General features: G+C 44.1%; 1 protein-coding gene across 6 annotated transcripts; it reads right to left on the bottom strand.

The window, feature by feature from the left end:
* Window positions 1-1298: 1298 nt before the first annotated feature.
* On the bottom strand, window positions 1299-24602 carry HMGXB4 (HMG-box containing 4). Of its 6 annotated transcripts, none has more exons than XM_043519941.1 (11): window positions 24542-24602; window positions 16482-16587; window positions 15637-15785; window positions 14323-14401; window positions 11694-12688; window positions 10164-10245; window positions 9567-9631; window positions 9151-9256; window positions 8451-8620; window positions 7604-7726; window positions 1299-3535 (listed from the first exon to the last, which is right to left on the bottom strand). In XM_043519941.1, exons 1-11 carry the CDS (start codon window positions 24551-24553, stop codon window positions 3491-3493), a joined length of 1932 nt encoding a protein of 643 aa, XP_043375876.1. In that variant the 5' UTR covers window positions 24554-24602; the 3' UTR covers window positions 1299-3490. The 6 variants fall into 6 exon arrangements, with proteins under 6 accessions (XP_043375876.1, XP_043375879.1, XP_038232253.1 ...); XM_038376325.2 differs by lacking the exons at window positions 1299-3535; window positions 24542-24602 and adding exons at window positions 5785-7210; window positions 22590-22810; XM_043519946.1 differs by lacking the exons at window positions 1299-3535; window positions 16482-16587; window positions 24542-24602 and adding exons at window positions 5785-7210; window positions 14827-14950; window positions 22590-22723.
* Window positions 24603-26468: the final 1866 nt, after the last annotated feature.

Here is a 26468-nt window from a genome sequence, read left to right as displayed (position 1 = left end):
TGACGAAAGTACTGGATACTAAAGAATACATCTCTGTAGTAATTATTCCATAGAAGGGAACCATTTGAAAGTCATCGGTAAGTATTTTTGGAGCAAATACCATCCATAAAATGAATTAGAATCACAAAACCTTTTTGGGAGTCAGGAGCAACAGTAATCAAATACAATTTATTGTTTTAACATAGTCTGTTACTCCAAAAGCCTGAATGTACTGATGATCCATGCAGATTATGAACTCATGATAGCACCCTGTGTATGCGTCATATCTATTTTTAAAACAGACCTAGTAGTTTGGGTTCTACTGTCTCTGAATCAAGCCAAGCTTATTACTTCTGTGGGCTCTGGTGACATGGGCGGAGGCTGCTGAAGAGTGATGGACAGAACTGCTTCCTTTGCTATGGGACTTGTGCTGGGGAGTTTAGGACCCCTCTCTCTACATGAGCGGTCTTTTAAATTGGCCAACCCCAGATCCAAAGTTTACATTTGCTGTGTTGCGAGTGCGAGCGGTGGACTAGAACATAGCCTGCAGCATTTACCATACGCAGAGCAGTTCTAAGTGCTTCATCTTTTAGTTTTACTGTTTGTTTCTGTTTTATGCACGATGGTAGGAGGAACTGACAACCACCTTCAGTACGCAAGTCTTTTTCCGCCAACATATTAAATAGTTCTCTTAATGTGGTTTTCCTGGAATGTTGAAATGTGTGAGGGTAGGTGGTTATGTATTTTAAAATTCATCTCGTCAACTTGTGTTGAAATACAAAATACAATTTACGTTGGTGAAGTGTCATATTCTATATCATCATGGGTTGAGACATCCCAAAACACAAGTTCTGAGGCTGCAACTGGTCCATGAGTTTCTCAACTCCTGAAACATAATTTTTAAAGAATATAATGACAAGATGCGATCCTACTATTCCTGTAACTAGTGGTTTACCATACTGATCCTGAACCGTCAGTACTATTTTGCTTGCAACACATGAATTGAGCTGCAGGGAAGGTCACAGGGGCAGGAACGTGGCTCATTAGTGGGACATTTGCAATGCTAGATGAGAGCTCTCAGGCATGTCTCTCATTGATGCCGCTAAGAAGTATGGAGTAGGGGTCTAAATTATCAGTAATTTTCAAGAGATGTATCAAGCAGATTGCGCTAGTAGAAACGAGGTGTTGGAACACACTGCCCATAGAACAGGAGAGGCTAACAAAACAGACTACTATGCACTATTTAGTGATACTAAACACTAGTAGCCAGTGTTGTTGGGGAGAAGATGCAGATATAAATACAAAATAATGACACAAACTCCAAATGTTAAAAAAAGTATATGTAAGTACAGTACAAAAGTTTCTTTATACAACTGTAATGCAATCTGGACCAAATGGCAAGAAAAATAACAAAAATATAAAAACTGTTAGGTCTCAGTCAAAGTTTTCCCTCTAGTACCAAATACCACAAGGTACAGATTATACAAATGTTTACAAATTTTAAATAAAAATACAATACATTAGAGTTTGTGTGTGTGTGGTTGGTTTTTTTTTTAAAACTCTTCAAGAGTTTATCGTTATATAGATGGCAAAGCTATAGTTGATTGATCCCCTTATGTTCCTTAGATAGAGATCTGAGTATCTATCATTCACTACAGTGCTCTCCATTGTGGAGAGCTGGAAACACAGTTCGGTGTTTTATGCCATTTCTTAGAATAGAAGGTTTGGTGAGGGTTCAGAAGCCCAATAATATCTCTTTGCTCACCCTCACCTCCCTCAAGTGCTGCTTGGGATTAGCCACATATTTTTGAGATGTGTATGCCTAGGTCTGAGGCCTGGGCCCAGATCTTCTATATACTCTATAAGAGCCTTCTGTTTCACCCACCAACCTAGCCCTACTGATTGACCAACAAAGCAGCATTGAACTGGGAAGAGAGGAAGCCCTACAAGACAGCATTTACCATGTATGTGCAGCTAGGGAAATAAACAGTAGAGGGGATTGGGTGGAAGCTTCCCTCTACACATCCAAGGATTTGCTTAATCATAACAGATTTAGAGCTCAGCCATATTGAGGTACAGCTCACTTCCAGCTGCCACGGAAAAGAGAGAATCCAGAATTCAAAACAGAAGCAAAAGTGTCCTTCTTTTGCTACTTTAAAACCTATAAATTATAAGGGATGGGAAGGCTAGGGCCAGAATAAACGGGTCTCCATTGCAGCTTCCACCCAACATCCCTGGACACACTGTTCTTCACAAGGATTTAACACCCTGTTGTCGCTATTCCCTCTTGCAGAGTCTATGCCTGCTATAACAGGAGTAGCTAATTCCTGTAGGGTGGAGGGTGAGCACAGCTGATTCATATTTTCCACACACGATTGGTGGAGGGAAGGCTATTTTGTTTTTAAATTATATATATATATATATATACACACACACACATATATATACAGAAATATACAGGATAAATTAAAATCTATTACAGATATTGGCAAAAGTTAAATACACCACACATACACACGCACGCCTATGTGAGAATCAAATGCTTTCCCGCAGTTCACTTTGGAGGAGAAGGAGCTCAGGTGGGATCTGGCCACTCAACCCATGTTCCACTCAGCAAGAACCTCTGCGATCTTTAACATTAAGCACTGTCTCTAGATAATCCAGCAGCACCAGGATTCCATAACTCTTTTTCCATACTGCTGGTGAAAGAGATGATAGGATCAACACTCTTAGAAACAAAGTCCTCTACCCACAAAACAGGTACAGACGGGCAGAGGCAGTGCAAGTTTCTCCCTCTCCTCCCCATCATGGGGGTACAGCCCTGATCTGGAGGAATTAAGAGGTGGTTCATTCTCCTCAGTCCATTCAATCTTTGGCCCTTTTCTGAGGTTGGCATCTAGTGTTGATGATGATGTAGGTGCAAGTCCACTAGAAGAGTACAGATTCTTCACCATCTCCACAACTATTTTAACACAAGCTACCAGCCAGTCAGCAGACAGTAACACTAATGACGTGGGAGTTGGAAGACATGACCTAGAGGTCAAAGCCTCTTTCTTCTGTCAGCCATCCAGTCCTCCCCCAAAGCAGTGCATTTCAATAGAAGTTAGAAACAGGTCTGGTGATGAGTCCAGCACTATTGCTTGGTCCAAAATGAACAAGCCTGTGCACTTGTCCATTAACAGACAGTCTGTGCTCAGGCCAATTCCCCAAAAAGGCTTCTTTGAATTTAAGGCTGATATATCAAAAGTCTTATGAATTCCAAACATGCAAAACCTTCTGACTGGAGAATACATTGAATAGGTCTCTCCCACCAACAGGAAAGGATTCGCTCAGTTTATGTCACAACTTTTCATAAAATTAATAAAAGTAAAATAGTTACAATCCTATGTATACACTATACAAATATAAAACTTTAAAACCCTACACACGGAGCCCTTAGAGAGTGCCGGTATAGCGCCTATGTACACAAGTCAGTAACGTGGAAGCAGGTTCATCTCAGGGTCCTTTCCTGTCAGAGTCCAGGCATGATGTAGGCGATGTTGTCTAGTGTGTTTGACTGGAAAGAGAACATTTAACATTTTTTAAAAGAATCAGTTATGATTCTAAATCCTACAGAAACAATGCTTCAGTGTAAAAGAGCTGTGGGATGTGGAGATCCTCATCTTGTTATTCTCTTGGAAGTTACCAGTACTGTTAGCTAACCTTCAGCGTTTTGGAACTACAAGGAGACCTAGCTGAAAGACAGTCTCAGGCACTGAGAGCACAGTGGGGCACCTGGAGGTAAGGGAAACACTCACAGTGAGTTATAGTGCTTCCTCCTCCCACCTGGCCAGTGCTAAGGGCAGTGTAGATGAATTGTGAAGCAATCCATACCCAGCCTACATCCACCAGAGGGAAGCTCAGTGAGGACCCAACCCAGGGTGATGGAATAGGGGAATCCAGGAGAAATGCCCTGCCTTCACAAACTCATGAAAAACTCTGCTAGAATTTGTAATGTGAAAGTGTGAAAAAAGGAAAATATTTCAGAAATAAGGTGAGAGTGAAAGAAAGTTTGTCTTAGCTCCTGGATTTTCTTTGCAAATTCTGTTGGCAGCCTAAAGGATATTGTTGTGGTCCCCAGTATCTCAGCAAACATGTTCCAGCGACTTCACCTGTAGTGTCTATGACTGCAGCACACCAGTAATCCCAGAGGTGTGGTTGGCTACCCAAAAGAAGCCTCAGACTAGAGCTGTGCAAATAATGGATTTTTCAGTTCTCTGGCAATTCCGGGGGGAAAAAAAAAAAAGGAAAAGAAACTCTTTTGGGATGAAGGAAAGGAGGACTTGTGGCACCTTAGAGACTAACAAATTTATTTGAGCATAAGCTTTCGTGAGCATAAGCACTTCATCGGATGCATTCAGTGGAAAATACAGTGGGGAGATTTATATACACAGAGAACATGAAACAATGGGTGTTACCATACAGACTGTAACGAGAGTGATCAGGTAAGGTGAGCTATTACCAGCAGGAGTGAAAAAAAATCTTTTGTAGTGATAATCAAGGTGGGCCATTTCCAGCAGCTGACAAGTATGTGTGAGGAACAGTAGGAGGGGAAAATAAACATGGGGAAATAGTTTTACTTTGTGTAATGACACATCCACTCCCAACAAAGCCAGTTGCCAACTGTGTCCACATATCTATTCAGTGGGACACCATCATAGGGCCTAATCACATCAGCCACACTATCAGAGGCTCGTTCACCTGCACATCTACCAATGTGATATATGCCATCATGTGCCAGCAATGCCCCTCTGCCATGTGCATTGGTCAAACCGGACAGTCTCTATGTAAAAGAACAAATGGACACAAATCAGATGTCAAGAATTATAACATTCAACAACCAGTCGGAGAACACTTCAATCTCTCTGGTCACTCGATTACAGACCTAAAAGTGAAAAGTAAAGGAGTACTTATGGCACCTTAGAGACTAACTAATTTATTTGAGCATAAGCTTTCGTGAGCTACAGCTCACTTCATCGGATGCTGTAGCTCACGAAAGCTTATGCTCAAATAAATTTGTTAGTCTCTAAGGTGCCACAAGTACTCCTTTTCTTTTTGCAAATACAGACTAACACGGCTGCTACTCTGAAACCTGAAAGTGGCAATTCTTCAACAAAAAATTTTCAGAATCAGACTCCAGCGAGAGACTGCTGAATTGGAATTAATTTGCAAACTGGACACCATTAAATTAGGCTTGAATAAAGACTGGGAGTGGATGTGTCATTACACAAAGTAAAACTATTTCTCCATGTTTATTCCCCCCCCCCCCGCTGTTCCTCAGATGTTCTTGTCAACTGCTGGAAATGACCCACCTTGATTATCACTACAAAAGATTTTTTTTTTCCTGCTGGTAATAGCTCACCTTACCTGATCACTCTTGTTACAGTGTGTATGGTAACACCCGTTGTTTCATGTTCTCTGTGTATATAAAATCTCCCCACTGTATTTTCCACTGCATGCATCCAATGAAGTGAGCTGTAACTCACGAAAGCCTATGCTCTAATAAATTTGTTAGTCTCTAAGATGCCACAAGTACTCCTTTTTTTTTTTTTTTTGTGGATACAGACTAACATGGCTGCTACTCTGAAACCTGTCATTTGGGATGGACTCAAAACAAGCTTTTTCAGAATTTTCAGCAAATAGAAAAAATGTCATTTTCGGTCAAACAAAATATTTCATTCAATCCAAAACAAAATGCTTCATTTCAATGTCAATCATTTTTTAATGTTTGGGATTTTTTTAAATATAAACTTGAAGGATATTTGGAAAAAAGTCATTTCTAACTGAAAAATCAAAGCATTTAGTTTTGAAAATGTCAAAATGAAACATTTTGCCGCTTTCTGATTTTTTAAAAAAGGAATCATTCAGTAAATTTGAAGAATGTTTTAGTGTTGCTGAATCTGCACCCTTTGCTGAAAAAGTTTTGGCTGATAAATTTCAGGTAGCAATATCTTCGATGCACATGCCTGTTAATGCTTGAAGAACAAGGGATAGGAATCTTGGCAGTCTCTTGATCGGTTCTATATTTAGCAATGCCACCTACTGGCTGAAGAGATACACAGCACCTTACACGACACACAAGCCCTGCCAACTCTAGTTTACCGTGGGGAAAGATGTTTACTGATGTGGACAAATGTCTAGATAAGAAACTAGCTTGGAACTACCAAACTAATTGCACTTGTGACCAGGTCTGAGCTCACATCTCCAGAAGTGAAAGATTAGTTCCTTAACCTACCTACAAGCTCCCTCGTTCTTAACAGAAATAAAAAGAGGTTCCAGTTTCCAGCCCCATCAATGATGTGGAGAGGGAGTGCCAGTGCTCAGAATGCTTTTGGCAAGAGGGAGAGACTGAAGTGTAGGCTGCATTGTCCAACGGTTATATAGCCATGGCTTGAGCTGGCTGCATCTGGTTGACATACTAGGCAATATGCCCATGGCCACTGTGGGAGTTTACAGCAGAAACTGCCACACCTTTTTATTTTTTTTTGTTAGAGACCCCTTCCTGTGATGAGTCAGTGTCTGGGCCACTCCCTGAACCTAGATCATTCGCATCATGCCCTGGATAATTTGCCTTATCTTCCATTTTCTTCCCAAATATATTTTTTCTCTTCCTTGTCAGATTTGCTTTTCATCTAGTGTTTTCTGTGTACTTTACTGGGTACGTTTTCTCCTTTTGATTCCGGTTTCTTCCCTCTCTTTTTCTCTGCCTTGGTCCTCTCCCCTGCTTGGTGCTGTGACTTCTGTCCCTCTCTCTGCTTTCATGTTCTCACTTTGCATTTGCCATCATGCTGCACTGGTGCTGCAAGTTGCCCACTGCCAAATGAGGGCTCACTATGAAGTGTTGTTTAGGAATGGAGGAGAGAATATGTATCTCTGAACCCAATAGCTGGGAGTAACAGACCACATGCCTCCCTTGCCTGGAGGAGTTTACTGACATATTTTGAGGTGGCCACCCTCCACATAGGGAATCCTGGTCTTAAGAGTTAACTGCGGGTCACTGGAATGATATTTACACAATTACAGAAAAACTGAATGTGTGTATATATATATATATATATATATATACCAGCTGGAGAGGGCCTTTTAATTCTTATGCAAACTTGGATCTTATTAAGATGTCTGGCATGCACACAGTTGTTTTATTTGCTCCAGATTTACTGTTTGAGTCATTGAGAAACAGGAGCTGCAAGTACTGCAATAAATGGAATAAAGGTTATGTTAAGTTCCCTTGAACTGTTAGCATCTCTGTATCTTTCACTGAAAATCTAATGCACAATATCCTACAGCAGATATTATCAGTGAATTCCCCACACATAAATCCTTCCCAAAGTAACCAGGGCTTTGGAGCTGTGCTCCGGCTCCACCCCAGCTCCAGGCAAAAACCTGCAGCTCCACTGCCCCGGAGCTGCTCCGCAGGCTCCTCTCCAAAGCCCTGATAGTAACAGTGCACTAGCAGAAGTATTTATCCATCTGTGTAGCAGTAGAGACTTACCAGTGTCACAAAGACACGCTATTCAGGACCCCAGCTCTCTTTCCATGGAGACTAATAGGTCTAGAACTGAAATAAGAACCACAAGGAACTCACCAGAACTTGCTTAGGGCAGCCATTCAGCTCAGGTAGTTGTGTGGTCAGGCATGCTAAAGGGCCCAGGGCACAGATAATAGAATCTAGAAGTACTGACAAACTTCCTGATACAGCCACCATCCCCTGGAAATAAGGAAGGAGAAAGGAATTGAATGGGTATAAGTAGTGGAGACTGCAATCCCATCACCACAAAAATCTATTCTCTCAAAGATACCACAAGTTCTCTCTTGGTCTTATCCACCAACCCCACTTCTCTATCTATTGTTTGTATCATAACAAAACCATGTGATGTACTTCATACACATATATCACTGACCCAAACAGTTTACAACAGGATCTCAACAGGCAATGTACAAATACAGGAAAAGGGTGAGAAACAACAGAAATCAAAGGCCGAGTACTGGAGTAAGTATGTCTCATTAGGTTCACAATTTTTATGATTTTTATCATCTATTGCGATAATAGATACTTAAACCCCAACCAAGAAATAGGAAGCACAGTGAAGAATGTTGCCTCTCTGGGATCAAGGAGCTAAGACTGTAGCTAGGCTTGCCCTAAGGTAACATAATTTTTGGAGTGGGGAATTACTTTTCCACATCCTACTGTTAAGGAAGAGGTTTTCACCTTTACAGTGGCAGGAGCTACTCCCCTGTACAAAAATCCCAATTGGGACACTGGGGAAAAGCAGTTCAAATACATTTTATTGGTGATAAAGCTGGCAGCAGGACAGTGAGAGTGAAACTATACTGTTACCCATTAAACCCAATGCAGTTTAGAGTCCAGATTACACACATTATGTTGGGATTACAAATGAGATTCCCTGATTTGGTACTGGCTCTGTACCCACCTCTGTCTCTTGCAGTCGGTGTCCAATGAGACTCAGAGATTCACCCAGCAACTGTAGATGTGCAGCTACATCAATGGGATCTGTATCAGGGGCTTTGGCTGGTGAGGAGGATAACACCACAGTGCTGGAAGGGGACTTCTTATGAGGTGAAAGCATACCTGCTGGGGAAGCTTAAAATAGATGGGGGAAAAAAATCTTATCTCTTCTTTCTTATTCCTTTACTGATAAGTCTGTTTGGATTGTAAGCTCTTTGGAGCTGGGGTCTCTCTCATACTATGCAAAGCACCAACCCCACTTCTTGACGCTGTATTAATAACTAATATTAATATAGAAGTGGTGGGAGATTCTCTCATTAAAAAGATGCTAAACTAACCATACCCTTTGTTTTTGTTAACTCCAGCCTCTTGCACTACACAAACTTCTCTCCTGTTCCTTCTTGCTTTATATACTCCATCACCAATGTGCTGTATGAATGGTACCATATTAATAGCTTATGGATGGTCAGGATGCCCTTTTGAAACCTATTAACACCATTCCTCAGTCCTCTATAGGGATCATTTTGGAGTTAGAGAATAATCAGACACCAAACTCATGGGGAAGGAGGAGGGAAAGAGCAGAAGGCACTCTCTCTATTCCCCAATGCACAGGTCGTACTCTCCCCTTTCCCCAAATACTAGAACAAATGAGGTGTGGCTATTACCTTTCACTTTTGGGGCACCCTCTGATGAAGCTGCCTTCCTCTTCACTGTTGTGGCCTCTGCTTTATTCTGCTTATGCTGCAGATATTGAGCTTTCTGCTTCCAAACCTGCACAGAACATGGAAAGAAAAGTAGGATTCAAACCATTAGGCAAACCTGCTGCCAGGATTTGGGAGATGGGGTGACTTTATGGATAGTTGACTGGCTAAGCAAATCTCACAAGCAGAAACCGGACATTTTTGTTATTATGGGGCTGAGAGCACCCAATTCCCTTACTGCAGGGGGTTGCACATTTATTTGCCATACTTTAACACCCAGGGACCCTACACTGCAAAAGCAAAGCTGGCAGCATGAGAGGATCCAGGCAGCTAATGTAGAGAATTTATTCTACAAAAAATGTATCCAGGGGCATACGTACCAGTTTATCCTTTTCAGGCAGCTGCTTCCACACTTCTGCCAGTTTTTTGCTCAACTCCCCAAAATCTGGGAGGAAAAGAGGAGGTAGCAATAAAATGGGAAAGGTTAATAAAAAAATCAACTATAAAAATCAACAAAGAGAAGACAGTGGAAAGTTCGTATAAATACTGAAAGTTCAGGAAACTGGCCCATGCATATGCTGTTAGTGAAGAGCCTGTATCACAGTTGAACTACCCATGCTTGGCGACTATTTCCAACAGTCTCAACCTAAAAGGAATAGGTGGATGCTGGACACATACACCTCCACTGAGGAACATGTGTATATGGGAGGCTGCACAACATACTATCGGAGACAGTTTCACAGTAAAAGGAAGTTATCCAAATTCACAGTTGGGTTGAAAGACCATGATATTAGATCATGGGAGCCTTTCCTTTTCACTTTGCTGCCTCTTATTTAAAGCATCCAGACACACTCTTTGCACTCCAGCATCAATAGTGGGTGTTGGGACAAAACAAGGATACGCTCTGATAACCAATCTGACTGGACTATCACAGTGACAGACGTATATGAACAGAAGAGGCTAGGTTATTCTCTTACCTATCCCTGGATGCTCAGCCACAATAGTCACTCGATATTCCTTACAGAACACTTGATAGGCAGACATGTTCTTCTTCTTTGGCTAATCACAAGGAGAAAAGAAAACAAGGAAGATTTTTAATTATATCGAGACCTATTTAAATTTAAGGATAATCTGTGTTACTCCTGCAAGATCTCTGCCAATACATTTCATTCCTGACCTGAGGCAACCCCTGCTATTCTGATTCAGGAACAGCATCCAGTTCTGCTGACACACCTCAATTTTGACACGCAGCACCCCTTCTTATTCCATTCCTACGGATATGTCTACCACATGAGCAAGGGGCGCAATTCCCCTGTTAAGAGTACACATGCTTGTGCTAGCCATCATTGAGTTAGTGTGAGTATAAATAACAGCATGGCCTCAGTAGCACAGATAGTAGCAGTGGAGGCATGGCGGAGCTGCGCCGAGTAAACCCCAAGCTTGTGGTGTAGATGTGGTCTAGGATGTCACATAGATCTTGTGACAATTCAGTCTTGACAAACAACACCATCTCTTATTCCAGTCCTAGGATTTCTACAGGAGTAAGACACTAGCAGTACAGCAACTGTGGTGGCAGAGGCAGTTGCCAATCTGTGCTCAGAGAAATCCTACATGTAAGTTTAGAGCCTATTTTACTGAGTGAGAGTGATTATGGGCTGGTTCACTTGGTTTATTCCTGCTTAATTCTTGACACAATCCAGCTACTCTATGTCCAGTCTGTCATCTTTCCCATCAGTATACTGCAAGATGACATTGCTCTGATTACTGCCATGCCACTCATACTCTGTCAAAAGTTTTCCCCACTCGCAGTTTTATAAATTAGCCATGGACACCTGATGTCCTAGATTCTCAGCATAGGATGGAACTGGGAATGTGGTCCTTCTACAAGATTAATAGCTTATTTCTCTTTCATTTAGGAGATAATGGAAAAATACTTCAACTTCAGCATAGAGTTGTTTTCCCTTGCCATATTTTACCAGATCAGTGGGCACTCTGGTCCAGTAGCCTGCCTGGCAGTAGCCAGAATCAGATGCTTCAGAAAAAGGTGCGAGAAACCCCAAAATGGGCAATTATGGTATAACTTGTTAAAAGAAGTTTCTTATTTCTCCTTTTAGATAAAGTTAGAGGATGGTTTATGCCCTAAAGCATAGTTGTATACATTGCACGATAACTGATGTTTCGCAAAAATGTTTCAACAGTGAAACAATTTATGTTGATACTTAGTTTTTCTTCTTTAGGTTTCAGGGTTAAAAACCATTTGACATGGACAGGATGGCTCATGCCTCTGAGACCTACTGTTTCAGTTTATACTTGATTCAAATTTTGAAGGTTATTTTCATAACAATGAGCACTAGAAATATATATATTTTTTTAAACAAAAGCTCGGCTTCTGGAACAAAGGCAATGGTTCTGTGGATAATTCTGTGGCCAAAATATAGGGTGTCTTATCCAGTGTTACCCAATGTCAGAGCCTCTTAGACATCACAATTTCTGCTACCGCTCTTTACCTTTTCTTTATCCTTTTCTGCTTTCTCAGCTTTTTCCTTGTCCTTCTCTTCTTTTTTCTTTTTCTTCTCACTTTGTCCATCTGTGTGGAAAACAGGAGGTGGGGGGGGAGGCACAGGAAGGACAAATGGAGTGCTGGGTGGAGGGGGTGGTGGTGGTGTCACCATAACTTCAGCTACTGCTACAGAGGCAGGGAGTCCAGAACTCTTCTTAGACTTGGAGTGCTTCTTCTCCTTGTGTTTCTCCTTGTCCTTTTTTTTCTTGCTTTTCTTTGACTTCTTCTTCTTCTTGATCTCCCGGTAGGAGTCATCTATCACCAGCTCTCCGGCCTCCAACTCCCCACCAGATGATGAACCTGATTCCAGTGGTGGCTCCATACTTGAAAGGTCATATTCACTCCCATGACCTTCTGAGAACAGGGAGGTGTCAGGGACAAATCCCTCGGGGATTGGAGGTGGATGTGCATCTGGCAGTGACTTGTGCTTCTTCCGAGCCGATTTCAGGAAGCTTTGAAGTTCATGACCCAGGAGGAATGAGCCTTGTTCATCTCGACCTGATTTCTTGGAGGATTTTTTTGCTGCTGCTGCTGGTGGTGAGGAGTATGGAAATGACTCCTCGTCTACTGTGCCACCCCCCTTTTCTTTAGGTGAAAGGATGAGCTTCATCTTCAAGCCATCAGGCTCACGCAGGGTCAGTGTCTCTGTGTTTACATAGAGTGGCTTCATCTTTTTGGATTTGTGGAAGCTACCATCATCCAGTGTGAGCTCTCCACTGCTACCACTCAGTTTCTTCTTATGGTGCTCCTTCTTGCTCTCTGAATAGCCAGTGGCAGCAAAGGAAGAGAAGGATGATTTTTCAGCTGTCTTTTTTGAGGGCTTGGAGCCCGTGGCAAGAGGTGAGGTGATAGCCTTAAGAAGATCCATGGCTGTGTCAGAAGAGTTTGGGCTTGAGACTGCTTTTTTCTTCTTCTTTGATGGCAACTCCAAAGGTGAAAGGTCTGAAAAAGACCAAAATAAATCAAACTGAGGGGAGACTGTATGTGACATATCTCCTCCTATGCCAGCTTGAAGAAGAGGGGTTCTGAGTCCCACAATATTCCTGGTGCTCAGGGCTAAATGGACACCTTTCTGGCTTAGAGAGAAGTCCTCTGAATCTTGTTGCAAAGGAAGCCTGGCACTAGGCTGGTCACAAGAAACAAGGCTACAGAGAAATAGAAACTGTGAGCTTCTGTTTAGTTATGAGTATGAACTGTTAGGATAATTCAGTGTTCATAATAAACTCAGAGAGCCTGGTTTGACCATCCCATGACATGAATATACTGTGACTGAAAATTCAGAGGAGCCAGTATTACCTTGAGTATTATTAGTATTGTTATTATTTATTATCTGTACTATGGTAGCACCAAGGAGACCCAGTCAAGGACCAGAACCCCATTGTGGTAGACACTGCATAACCAGAACAAAAAGAAAGTCCCTGTCCCAAAGAGCTTACGATCTAAGAAAATCCATAGCTTGATCTTTCAGAGAGAAAAAACAAGCACAAAAGCCACCTAAAGGGATGTGCAGTATTGCCAACTTCAAGAGATAAAAAATCATGAGTCGGACCTCCAAAAATCATGAGTTTGGCCCCAAAATCACAAGATTTAGAAAAATTATTAAATTGAGATTTTAGGTCAGTCTCTTGATTTTTACACTCCTGCTCATCCCCAGGGTGTGTGCATGTGACAATTAGTGTTGCCCACTCTCCCACATGTACTGGATAAGGGGATTTTGGCCCCTGCTGCAGGAACTCTCATCCCCACATCTGCTCATCTCCTGCCCAGCAATTAATCCTGTCTAGTCCCCAATCCAGTCCCCATCATCACCACCCCATCACTTCAAGTCCCCTACTCCACGTGACACCGTACTCAGTTCATCCTCCCAGGACTCACCACATCTGCTCAGAGCCTACCATCAATACAGACCGCCCGCCCCCCCCATCGCATCAGCCCCCAACCTCTTCACTTCAGTTCCTCCATAGCCCCCAGGCCATAGTTAGCCCTCTCAGTCTCACTTCTGCTCCTCTTGGGGTTCTTCACCCTTCCCAGGTCTGTGGGGGCTGCAGGGGGTCCCCTCTCCCACTTCCCGGTGGTAGGGGAGCAGCTGCCTAGGGCTGACAACCGGAGCCTGTGAGAAAGGGCTCTCGCTGTCAGCCCCGGGTGGCGGGACAGCGGAGGCTGACAGCAGGAGCCCCAGCAGCTCAGGGCTGACAGCGATTTGTAAGTGAAATTAAGCCTCACTCGTGATCTGGAGATAAAACTCTCAAATGTCAGGATTTTTTTTTTTTCCAACCAGGTGCCCAGCTCTGAAGGCAGCATCACTGCCAGCAGCAGCAATGCAGAAGCAAGGGTGGCAATACCGCAATCCTCCTACAATAACCTTGAGGACCCCCCGCACAGCTACCCTTTGGGTCAGGACCCCTACAGTTACAACACTGTTTAATTTCAGATTTAAATATATGAAATAATGAAATTTACAATTTTTTAAATCCTATGACCGTGAAATTGACCAAAATGGACAATAAATTTGGTAGGGCCCTACCGATCAGCCTTCCTGCCCCATAGCATCAATCCTACATGTTTCCTATTCTCACCTCCGTAGAAGAACTCATCAGAGGAATGCTTCCTCTTCTTCTTATGAGATTCTGTCCCCAAGAAGAAGAGGTCGCTGTCCTGGAATCAGAGAAGAAAAGGAGATGAAAAACCAGTAGGAAACAAAAACAAATTCATACTGGCTCTTGATACAGATAATTCTGGAAACCACTCTTGTCACTAAATACATCAGTGGTGGGCAACCTGCGGCCCGTCAGGGTAATCCGATGGTGGGCCATGAGACAGTTTGTTTACATTGACCATCCGCAGGCACTGCCCCCAGCAGCTCCCGGTGGCCGTGGTTCACCATTCCCGGCCAATGGGAGCTGTAGGAAGGGCCACAGATTGCCCACCACCGAAATACATTCTCTGTGTATTGACCATTCTGAAGTTTTAAAATGAAGTTTGGGAATTCCATTTGAGTTGTGGAAAATTAAAAAAAAAGTGGAAAACAATTTTTTCCACACTTGCAAAGGTCTTAACCCTCCAAATCTTAAACTAGTCACCTCTGGACTGACAATAGGCAACAGAAATTTCAGCTCAAAGTGGTTACTATCAGGTTTCAGTATTAACACCTCTAGGTGATGAATAGGGCAGTTCATACCTCTCAGAGCTACCATTTCAGGCTGCCTGCAGAATCAGGAGGACAACAGTGCACCACTTTATATTCTGTTCACATTCTGTAAATTATCTATGCAACATAACGTCTAGAATTTTGTTTTTTATATGAAAGTTAAGAATTCCTGCTCTCCCATGCCTCTCAGGGCTGGGGTAGGAATCTCCACACTCATCCATCCTGAGGCCACAAATCACAGATAATAACTGGGCCTGACTACCTCTCAGAATTAATCAATACCATTTTTTGAAGGACTGTATGCTGCCAATGAGTGATGTGAAGCACTCCCTCTGCTTTCCATAGTCTGTCACTGGCCATTTTTACAAAAGGAAAATAGCAAATTCACCCACCCCAATCCCAGCAGAAAATTTTAAGTCAACGTTTCTCAAACTGGGGTCCGCAAGCTGTACTGATCAACTCCTCCCTCTGCCTCCCAGCGCCTCTTGCATCCCGAGGAACAACTGCCCAGCGTGCAGGAGCGCTGGGAGAAAGGGGGAGGAGCAGGGATGGGACACACTTGGGGGTGGAAAGAGACGGGGAAGAGGAGGGACTGGGGTGGAGTGCAGGCGGGAAGAGGTGAAGTGGGGGCAGGCCCTGGGGCTGAGTGAGGGTTTGGGGGTCTGTGAAAAATTTTAAATCAAAATGGGGGTCCTCGGGTTGCTGAAGTTTGAGAATCGCTGTTTTAAGTGCATTTTCTCACCTTCAACCTTTTCTTTGAGGTCTTTCTGACCTGAGCTGCTATTTCCTCCTCTTCCCGCAGCAGATCCTTGTAAGAGCGTTTTTTCTCTCGCTGGGTTCTACCTGCTGCCAGCCCCACGTCGTCAATGCTTCGGTCACCCTCTAAGCACTCTAGCATTTGTGAGTGTGGTAAGAAAGGGAAGGATGGAGATACCCAATTAAGGAACAATGAAAGCAAATTCATTCTGCATAAAATGCAACACAATCACAGAGGCCAAAGTTGAAGCAGACTGATGTACAAAAAAAAAAAAAAAAAAAAACACCAACCAACCAACCACAACAACAACAAAAAAGAATACTGGGGACTAGGAATTTGTGTGCTGTGCTGCCCCAACTGCAGGGAAAAGGCTCAGTGCTGTACAGTATCCTACAAGAGATCAAAGTTCAATTCCTAGTCTTGGTTTCTTTCTCCCCAGAGGCAGAAGGAGCTCAGGATGCTGCTGAGACTAAAACCAGGGTCTAGAGATTACTATGTTGCTGTGAAGGAGATTTAAATTCTATTCCCATTCCTGTTCTATTGAGTTGACAGGGACAATAAATGCTGCAAGGGCAGAGTTCAGTAACGAAGGTGTTAGCAGTCTGAAATGCCACCTGTGAAACCCATTTTCTAGTCCCAGTATCTCACTTCCTGACGCCACGAGAGACTTGGAATGCTGCAGAAACCCAGCCTGATGCCCTAGGGCTTTGCATTCTGTACTGCCATGCAGGAGACCGGCTTTCTTTCCCACTCTCTCAACTCCATGGGCTTGCAGGGGCTGTAGAGGGTACCCTTTTTGAACACCCTCACAGATTATGAAGCAGTCATACCTTCTTTTTTCTTGGAGTCATCATAAGCCATGGCGGTCCTGCAGGAGCCTGAGAATGTGTTGCCACGTCTGGGCTCCTTCCCCCGTTCCCGTCTACAGGACAAGGTCTAAGAAACAGAGAATGAGAATAACCCTCCCATAAAGTGGAATCATAATGGAGAAAAGGGAACTTCCCACTGGGAACTGAATGGAGACTCACAGGAAGAAAGTGGCAGAGGGAAAGCAAGGAAGTGTGCCTCCTTGTCTGCTCTTGCTCACACCTAAGGGATGGGAGGATTGGTAGAAAAAGATCAAACTTCAGGGTAGTTTGCTTTAGCTGATTCACGTTAAAAGTTTGGAGGGGTTGCTTGATTTTACAGGGAGATAACAAGGATCCCCTCTTCCTCATGAAACCTCAAATTGATAACATCATGTCATTTATTTCAATAAAATGTAAAACGAGTGACCAAATGGCTTGTTTTAGCTTCCATGTTGACACAAACAATTAAAAACAGAATTGGTGTTATGACCCCTTCTTGTCAGCATTGTAGCAAAGAGTGGGGTCTTTAAAGAGACAAATGGAAAACCCCTGAATCTTGGATGAAGAATCTGGGGTGGAGAAAGAGAAGACCCCAGCTGGATACCAGTCCTGTGCAATGTCCAATGACCTTAGATCTACTACATTAATTGGAGATTGTGGGGTAGAGGTGTGCATCTTTTCTGAAATTCTTGAATTCCCCCATCCGGTTACTTTAGCAATTCTGATGGCTAATTTGGGAGATGGGAGAGGAAGTAGAAGGAAAAAGCACTCCCTTTTCCTAGGGATTCTGCAGCACTCCCAGCCTCTGGCAGCTCAGGAAGTTCCATGTCTCTCCTGACTGAGTCATTCTATTAGGGATCCTGGTGCAGGTAAGAGGTTGCACCTTTTGTCATTGTGGACTAGCTGGATTCAGATTATTTCACAGAAAACAACTTGTGTTCTTCAGTTAGAGACCAGTTTCTTGGTAGAAGTGCAACTTTTAAAACCAAGTTATCCTTCCAGGGATTATCCAGTTCTCTCCTGGCTGAAGTTACTTTTTTTCCATCTGTGAGTAAGAGACCAAGCAGCCAGTTTTCTGATTGGCTGAGACGCAAACATGACACCATACTGGCGTTAAGACTTTAAACTCTTTGGGGTAGGGAACTTGTCTTGTGTGTGTTTTGTAAAGCTCTCCATATACCTACAGGCTTTAGAAACAAGTGTTGACACTATAATATAAATATGTATTCATGCTTTACTGGTTTCTAAACAAAAAACAAACCTACCACCACTCTACACCCACCACTACCACCCCAACTACGTAGGAAACATTTTTGTTACAATTCACATGGGGTAGAGGTTAATCAGCATTCATTTAAATATTTTAGGAAAATCATCCACCACAGAAATTTTAAAAACCCTCAATATTACAAAAATGTGTACAATGCCATTGATAGACATGGCATAAGAATTTAAGAACTGCCATACTGTGTCAGACCAAAGGTCCATCCAGCCCAGTATCCTGTCTTCCAAAAGTGGCCAATGCCAGGTGCCCCAGAGTGAATGAACAGAACAGGCAATCATCAAGTGATCCTTTCCCTGTCGCTAATTCCCAGATCTGGCAAACAGGGAGGCTAGGGACACCATCCCTGCCTTCCTGGCTAATAGCCATTGATGGACCTATCCTCCACGAATTTATCTAGTTCTTCCTTGAACCCTGTTACAGTCTTGGTCTTCACAACATCCTCTGGCAAGAGTTCCACAGGTTGACTGTGCATTGTGTGAAGAAATACTTCCTTTTTGTTTGTTTTAAACCTGCAGCCTATTAATTTCATTTGGTGACCCCTAGTTCTTGTGTTATGAGAAGGAGTAAATAACACGTCCTTATTTACTTTCTTCACACCAGTCATGATTTTATAGACCTCAATCATATCCCCCCTTAGTCGTCTCTTTTCCAATCTGAATGGTTTTAGCCTCATTCATCTCTCCTCATACAGAAACCATTCCATACCCCTAATCATTTCTGTTGCCCTTTTCTGTACCTTTTCCAATTCCAATGCATCTTTTTTTTAAAAGGGGAATGACCAGATCTGCACACAGTATTCAAGATGTGAGCATACCATGGATTTATACAGAGGCAATATGATATTTTTTGTCTTATTATCTATCCCTTTCTTAATGATGCCCAATATTCTGTTCACTTTTTTGACTGCTGCTGCACATTGAATGGATGTTTTCCAGAGAACTATCCACAATGACTCCAAGATCTCTTTCTTGAGTGGTAACAGCTAAATCAGACCCCATCATTTTATACATATAGTTTGGATTATGTTTTCCAATGTGCATTATTTTGCATTTATCAACACTGAATTTCATCTGCCATTTTGTTGCCCACTCACCTAGTTTTAAGAGATTCTTTTGTAGTTCTTCGCAGTCTGCTTGGGACTTACCTATCTTGACAGTTTTGTAACATCTGCAAATTTTGCCACCTCACTGTTTACCTCTTTTTCTGGATCATTTATGAATATGTTGAATAGGATTGGTCCCAGTGCAGACCCCTGGGGGACACCAGTATTTACTTCTCTCCATTCAGAAAACTGACCATTTATTCCTACCTTCGTTTTCTATCTTTTAACCAGTTACCAATCCATGAGAGGACTTTCCCTCTTATCCCATGACATCTTACTTAGCTTAAGAGCCATTGGTGAGGGACCTTGTCAAAGGCTTTCTGAAAATCTAAGTACACTATATCCACAGGATTCCCCTTGTCCACATGCTTGTTGACCTCCTCAAAGAATTCTAGTACATTGGTGAGGCATGATTTCCCTTTACAAAAAACATGTTGACTCTTCCCCAACAAATTATGTTCATCTATGCGTCTGACAATTTTGTTCTTTACTATAGTTTCAACCAGTTTGCCCGGTACTGAAGTCAGGCTTACCGTCCTGTAATTGCTGGGATCACCTCTGGAGCCTTTTTAAAAACTGGCGTCACATTAGCTATACTCCAGTCATTTGGTACAGAAGCTGATTTCAATCATAGGTTACAGATTACAGTTAGTAGTCTTGCAATTTCACATTTGAGTACCTTTAGAACTCTTGAGTGAATGCCATCTGGTCCAAGTGACTTATTACTGTTTAGTTTATCAATTTGTTCCAAAACCTCCTCTGATGACACCTCACTCAGGGACAGTTCCTCAGATTTGTCACCTAAAAAAAATGGCTTGGGTTTGGGAATCTCCCTCACATCCTCAGCTTTGAAGACCAATGCAAAGAATTCATTTTGTTTCTCTACAATGACCTTATCGTCCTTGAGTACTCCTTTAGCACCTCGATCGCCCAGCAGCCCCACTGGTTGTTTAGCAGGCTTCCTGCTTCTGATGTACTTAAAAATGTTTTTTCTGTATTTTTGTCTTTGGCAAATGAAGTGTAAAAATATAATTAAGAAGACCAAAAAAGAATTTGAAGAACAGCTAGCCAGAGTTTATGCTCCTTTCTACTTTCCTCACTAGGATTTAACTTCCACTTTTTAAAGGATGCCTTTTTGACTCTGTCATAAATATAAAGGGAAGGGTAACCACCTTTCTGTATACAGTGCTATAAAACCCCTCCTGGCCAGAGGCAACATCCTGTTACCTGTAAAGGGTTAAGAAGCTCAGCTAACCTGGCTGGCACCTGACCCAAAGGACCAATAGGGGGACAAGATACTTTCAAATCTTGGGAGGGTGGAAAGGCTTTTGTTTGTGCTCTTTGTTTGCGTGGTTGTTCTCTCTTGGGACTGAGAGAGGCCAGACAGAAATCCATCTTCTCCAACCCGTCCTAATCAAAGTCTCCAATATCGCAACCAATATAGGTAAACCAGGCAAGATGGATTAGTTTATCTTTTGTTTTATGTAAATTTTCCCTGTGTTAAGAGGAAGGTTTATTCCTGTTTTCTGTAACTTTAAGGTTTTGCCCAGAAGGGGATCCTCTGTGTTTTGAATCTGAATACCCTGTAAAGTATTTTTCATCCTGATTTTACAGAAATGATTTTTACCTTTCTTTATTTTTAATAAAATCCTTCTTTTAAGAACCTGACTGATTTTTCCATTGTTCCAAAATCCAGAGGTTTGGGTCTTTGATGATTTTGTAACAAATTGGTTAGGATATTATTTTCAAGCCTCTCCAGAAAAGGGGATGTGTAGGGCTTGGGGGGATATTTTGGGGGAAGACGTCTCTAAATGGTCTCTTTCCCTGTTCTTTGTTTAAAACGCTTGGTGGTGGCAGCATACTGTTTAAGGACAAGGCAAAGTTTGTACCTTGGGGAAGTTTTTAACCTAAGCTGGTAAAAATAAGCTTAGGGGGTCTTTCATGCGGGTCCCCACATCTGTACCCTACAGTTCAGAGTGGGGAAGGAAACCTGACAGCCTGTCACTGCTTCTTTTACTCTGTTGTTTAGCCATGGTGGCACTTTTTTGGTTCTCTTACTATGTGGGGTATACATTTAAGTTGAGCCTCTATTACGGTGTCTTTAAAAAGTTTCCATGCAGCTTGCAGGGATTTCACTTTTTGCACAGTACCTTTTAATTTGTTTCACTCACTTCCTCATTTTTGTGTAGTCCCCCTTTCTGACATTAAATGCTAGTGTTGGGCTGCTGTGGTGTTTTCCCCACCACAGGGATGTTAAATTTAATTATATCATGGTCACTATTACCAAGCGCTCCAGCTATATACACCTCTTGGACCAGATCCTGTGCTCCATTTAGGACTAAATCAAGAATTGCCTCTCCCCTTGTGGGTTCCAGGACTGCTCCAAGAAGCAGTCATTTAAGGTGTCAAACTTTTTCTCTGCATCCCATCCTGAGGTAACATGTATCCAGTCAATATGGGGATGGCTGAAATCCCCCATTATTATTGAATTTTTTATTTTAATAGCCTTTCTAATCTCCCTGAGCATTTCACAGTCACTATCACCATCCTGGTCAGGTCATAGGTAATATATCCCTAGTGCTATATTCTTGGCATTTCACACAAAGAATTTATTTAACACCACAGCACAGTCCTTTACAGAAAAATAAAAGTAAGACAGATCCTTTCCACACAATGAGCTTACAAGGTTAAGGGCCACATCTTGCAAACACTACAAGACACTATGTTTATTTCTGCGATCTGTCCCACTGACTTCAATGGGAGCACTCAGGATAGTAGGCACTATACTTGATGGTAAATGTTTATAGGATCAGCACGTATCATAGATACAGCTCCTCAAGAGACAACACAGGTGGTGGGCTGTGATGGGAAAGATGAGGGTAACACCAAGAGGAAACAGATTTGTGTACGGTTATGCACATACCTTATTAGTCCCATTAAAAAAAAATTAGAGAAAGGAAGAGGCAAGAGTAGAGCTTAGAAGACAAGGTCCCTGCCCAGAAGGGCTCACAAACTAAGCCCCTGACCCTGCAAAGCACATGCTTAACTTTATGTACAAGCAGTCCTGTGGACTTTGATGGGACACACACATGTAGCGCTGAAGGTGCGTTAGCAGGACGGGGACCTTGGGTCCCTATTCTCCAAACCTTCCCCATGCGAAGAGTCCAACTGAAGCCCACCTGTGTGACCGAGGGCCTCTTCTGCACCTCACGGCTGCCGCATCAGGCCCTCCCTCAGACAATGCGATGAACTCACAGCAGCCCGCGGGGAAGGAAGGTAACGGTGTAAGGACCAATGAGGACAACAGAAGCCTCCGGGGCAGCGCCCTGCCCTAGGCAGAGCCCGGTGCCGTCTCTCCCTCCCCGGGCAGCTGTGTGGGTGCTGTGCCCCTGTGGCTGGCACAGCCGCGATGGGTGCTCCAGGGCGCGGGGGGGGGGGGCGATGGCCCTGCAGGGTTATTGCCATTAGCCCGCTTTCAGTGGCCCGCTGCAGGGACCCGGCGCTACCAGCGCAGCCAGCCGCCCCAGCGGCGCCCCCTTGCAATTCGGTGGGGCGCCCCGTCACCCAGCGCGCGCGCGCCCCCTGCCGGCCACCCTCGCACTTGCCCCCAGCGCGCCCCGCCCTCCCCTCCGGGGCTCCGCGCGCCCCCTCGATTTGAACCAGCCCGGCCGCTTCACCGCCCCCTGCCCGCGTCTCCTCTCACCCCGGCGGGCTCCAGCCTCGCTCCAGCCCGCGGCTCTGCCCCTAGAGCAGGCCCCGGGGTCCCCCGCGGCGGCCCAGGCCGGAGGCGGGAGCAGCCCGCCGCGCGGCGGCCCCGCTCAGGGGCGAGGGGGCTCCGCGGAGGCTTCACTCTGGTCCGCCGCTTCCCGCCTCGCCTCCGCCGCTGCCCGCGGCCGCCATCTTCGAATGGGAAAAGAGACGCCCGCCCGGCGCCCAAGGCGAGCCAGCCGAGCGCCGAGCGCCTCCAACGCAGGAGGCAGGCAGGGCACTCGGCCTGGAGCGGAACGCCGAGCCGATCGATCGCCAGGCGCTGGCTCCGCCGCTGGAGTGCTCGGGCCCAGTAGAACGGAGCGGGTGGAGCGCAGCTGGGGCCTCGCCTTGTGTGCGCCCCCCCTCCCCCCGCCCAGGGCTGGTGCTTCACCTGATGTACCTACACCCCCCATCAGCTCCTGGTCCATCATCAAGAGCAGGGGCTCGCAACCTTTTTCTTTCTGAGCCCCCCATGCTATAGAAACGTCATGGCCCAGCTGTGCCACAGCTGTTTTTCTGCATACAAAAGGCAGGGCCAGCATTGGGAGGTAGCAAGCAAGGCAATTGCCTAGGGCCCCATGGCACAGTGGGCCCTGTGAAGCTAAGGTGCTTCGGCTTCAGACCTGGGTGGTGGGGCATGGAACCCCAGGCTTCAGCCCCACGCGGTGGGGCTTCGGTTTTCTGCCCTGGGCCACAGTAAGTCTAATCACAGGTTTCAGAGTAGCAGCCGTGTTAGTCTGTATTCGCAAAAAGAAAAGAAAAGGAGTACTTGTGGCACCTTAGAGACTAACAAATTTATTAGAGCATAAGCTTTCGTGAGCTACAGCTCACTTCATCGGATGCATCCGATGAAGTGAGCTGTAGCTCACGAAAGCTTATGCTCTAATAAATTTGTTAGTCTCTAAGGTGCCACAAGTACTCCTTTTCTTTTTGAGAATACAGACTAACACGGCTGCTACTCTGAAACCTGCAAAAAGAAAAGGAGGACTTGTGGCACCTTAGAGACTAACAAATTTATTAGAGCATAAGCTTTCGTGAAGTGAGCTGTAGCTCACGAAAGCTTATGCTCTAATAAATTTGTTAGTCTCTAAGGTGCCACAACTAAGTCTAATGTTAGCCCTGCTGGGTGGACCCCCTGAAACCTGCTCAGGGCTTGCCTGTGGGCCCCGGACCCCTGGTTGAGAACCACTGATCTAGTGTACACACACTCTCCCCCCCCCCCACATATCTCCTGGTCCATTACCTAGTGTACATGCTGCCCCACCAGCTCCTGGTCCATCACCTAGCATACACACACTGCCCCCCCCGCAATATTGTTTGGTCCATTCTCTAGTGTACGCACCTCTGCCAGCCCCAGGTCCTGGTCCATAACCTATTTACACCCACACACACACACACACACACACACACACCCACCCCGTCCTGGTTCATCACCCAGTCTGCATGCACCACCTCAGCTCTTATTCCCTCCTTTTCTCCAAACTCAACATTGCAAGGATATGGCCTCCACCCATCCCTCTTTTGAGGCAGGTGAGTATCCACAGAGTTGTTCCTTTGTGCAGTGCAGATTAGTTGCTGGCCAGGCAGGGCTCCTGCTACATTAACCCTGCCTTAGGATGTTGATCAGAAGCCAGCACTACTTAAAAATGGTTCTAATCACAGCAGAGAGGAGGTCCCACACACAGCTCCTCCAGGATCCCATCAATAGTGGTGCATGATGGAGCTTGGATTCATTTGCCCCTGAGAAAGCTACAAGCACTTGGCCGAGGTTCACATTCAAAACCTCTGCATGAGAGAGCATGATACTAGTCATCTCCTACTCAAAACATTTGTCCTAGCAGGAAAAGCATACCCTCCCAGGCTCTCCTACCAGAGTCTCATATAGGAATTTCCTCTAATTCTTACCTCCACCCTCATTTTCTCTAAGCAGTCCTGCAACCTTCCTTTATATAGCTGCCCGCAGGCAGTCACATGATGATACATACTCAAAGGCCTTCTTGATCATGTGCTCTATCCAGAGACTACAATTCCCAGCAAACCTTAAAGAGGCTATATCCTATATAGACATGCTGGATGCACCTGTATTCACAGACCAGAACTGTGTTAGTCACCCTTTTAGGTTCTAATCCAAGCACATTATTATTTATTTGTATTACGATAGTGTCTAGAGATCAGGGGTCTTGCTGTATTACACTATTCAAACACATAGTAAGAGCTAATCCTTGTCCTGAAGACATTTCAGCATTACTCCTAGGGGAATCCTGTGCCAAAAAAATTAAAATTCTGCACACAATATTTTAAAATTCTGCATATTTTATTTGTCAAAATAACACAATATAATCATGCCAATTTCAATTATTTTGGTAATTTATTTCAAAATACCTGTCAGCAAGTATGGCTGTAACAATACAACAAAAAAGATTCTGGAAGTGTCACCCCTTACTTCTGTGCTGCGACTGGCGGTAGCGCCGCCTTCAGAGTTGGGCACCTGGCCAGCAGCCGCCGCTCTCCACTCTGTCTTCAGAGATGGGTGATTGGAGACCAGGTTTCATGGGGAAGACCAAGTTTTGCAGTCTGTGGCACGATTTTCATGGACGTAAATTTGGTGGACCCCTAAATATAAGAGGGAGGACGGCGCCACTAGGGTCAGATGAGGAAAAACTGGAAAAAGGAAGCATTTTGATGAAAATCACAAATTCTGTGTGAAAAAAATAAAATTCTGTGGAGAACATTAATTCTGTGCAAATTCTGCATTGTACAGTGGCACAGAATTCCATGAGGAGGAAAGCATTTCCTCATCTGAACCTGAGTGGTCCCACTGAAGTGGTTGCAGAATTTGGGCCTTAATTAATTCAGAAGTTCTCATACACATGAATATTGTGACCTGAGCCCACTGTAAGTGAAAGCCTCTCTCTAAAAATGCTGCTGTCCCTCCAACCCCTACCACAGAGAGGGGTGAAGAACTTTTTAGATTTTGCTCATTGACATCTCCTAATGTGGTGAAAGCATCTTCAGTGGTGTTTCTGTCCATCCATTCATGACCAGTGTAGTGTCTTTCTCATTGGGGCTGAATTCCAGCACCCATTGCCATCCTTGTTGCCACCCTAGGGATGAGTTGGTCCTGTGTAGTATTTTACCAATGAGCAAACCTGTGTCAAGGTAAATGCTTTATTATGAACAGAACTATGTATTACTACCCTGTGTAACTGCAGCGTGCAACTGCCCTGTCATACAGTTCTTTATTTCTGCCCCAGCAGGAAGTGTCATCAGAAGCCAAAGACTGCATCTAATGTTTACAGGAATTGTGGCATATCTACACCTCTTGAAGGACTCACTGTATAGCACTTCCCCACTATTTTTAGATTCCCCTTTTAAAATTTCCATACTGAACTAAAATGCCAATATATTAAACTATAGAACTTACTATAGCAAATACAATAACTGACAAGTCTTCAGGTTGCTTAAACACAACCCTACCATGTCTTGATCAGTATCTTAGGTCATTTCAGCAATCTTCCCAATCTGCAGTATTGCAAAATGTCTCTAGTCAAATCCTTGTCTGCAACAGACTGTTCAACTTCATGGTCAATTACAGGGTCCAAGCTCTCAGGTGTCATGAGCAGATGCTTATGATTCCTTCGTAAGATTTTGCCTTTGTCACAGTTTCAGGGTTACTGCACCTGTATTCTCCCTCTCTGTTCCTCTCCAGGAGTGCCCAGTCATGCCTCAGAATTCCAGCCTCACCTGAATCTGGGCAGGGACACTTGTCCCACACCCTTCTCACTGGGGGATTTAAGGCTGCACAGCTCCTGCCATGCACTGTGAAATCCTC

This window comes from Dermochelys coriacea, chromosome 1, assembly GCF_009764565.3.
Source record: "Dermochelys coriacea isolate rDerCor1 chromosome 1, rDerCor1.pri.v4, whole genome shotgun sequence".
Taxonomy (NCBI): Eukaryota; Metazoa; Chordata; order Testudines; family Dermochelyidae; genus Dermochelys; species Dermochelys coriacea.
Note: the sequence above shows the minus strand (reverse complement) of the source record. Positions and strands in the feature narration are given on the sequence as shown.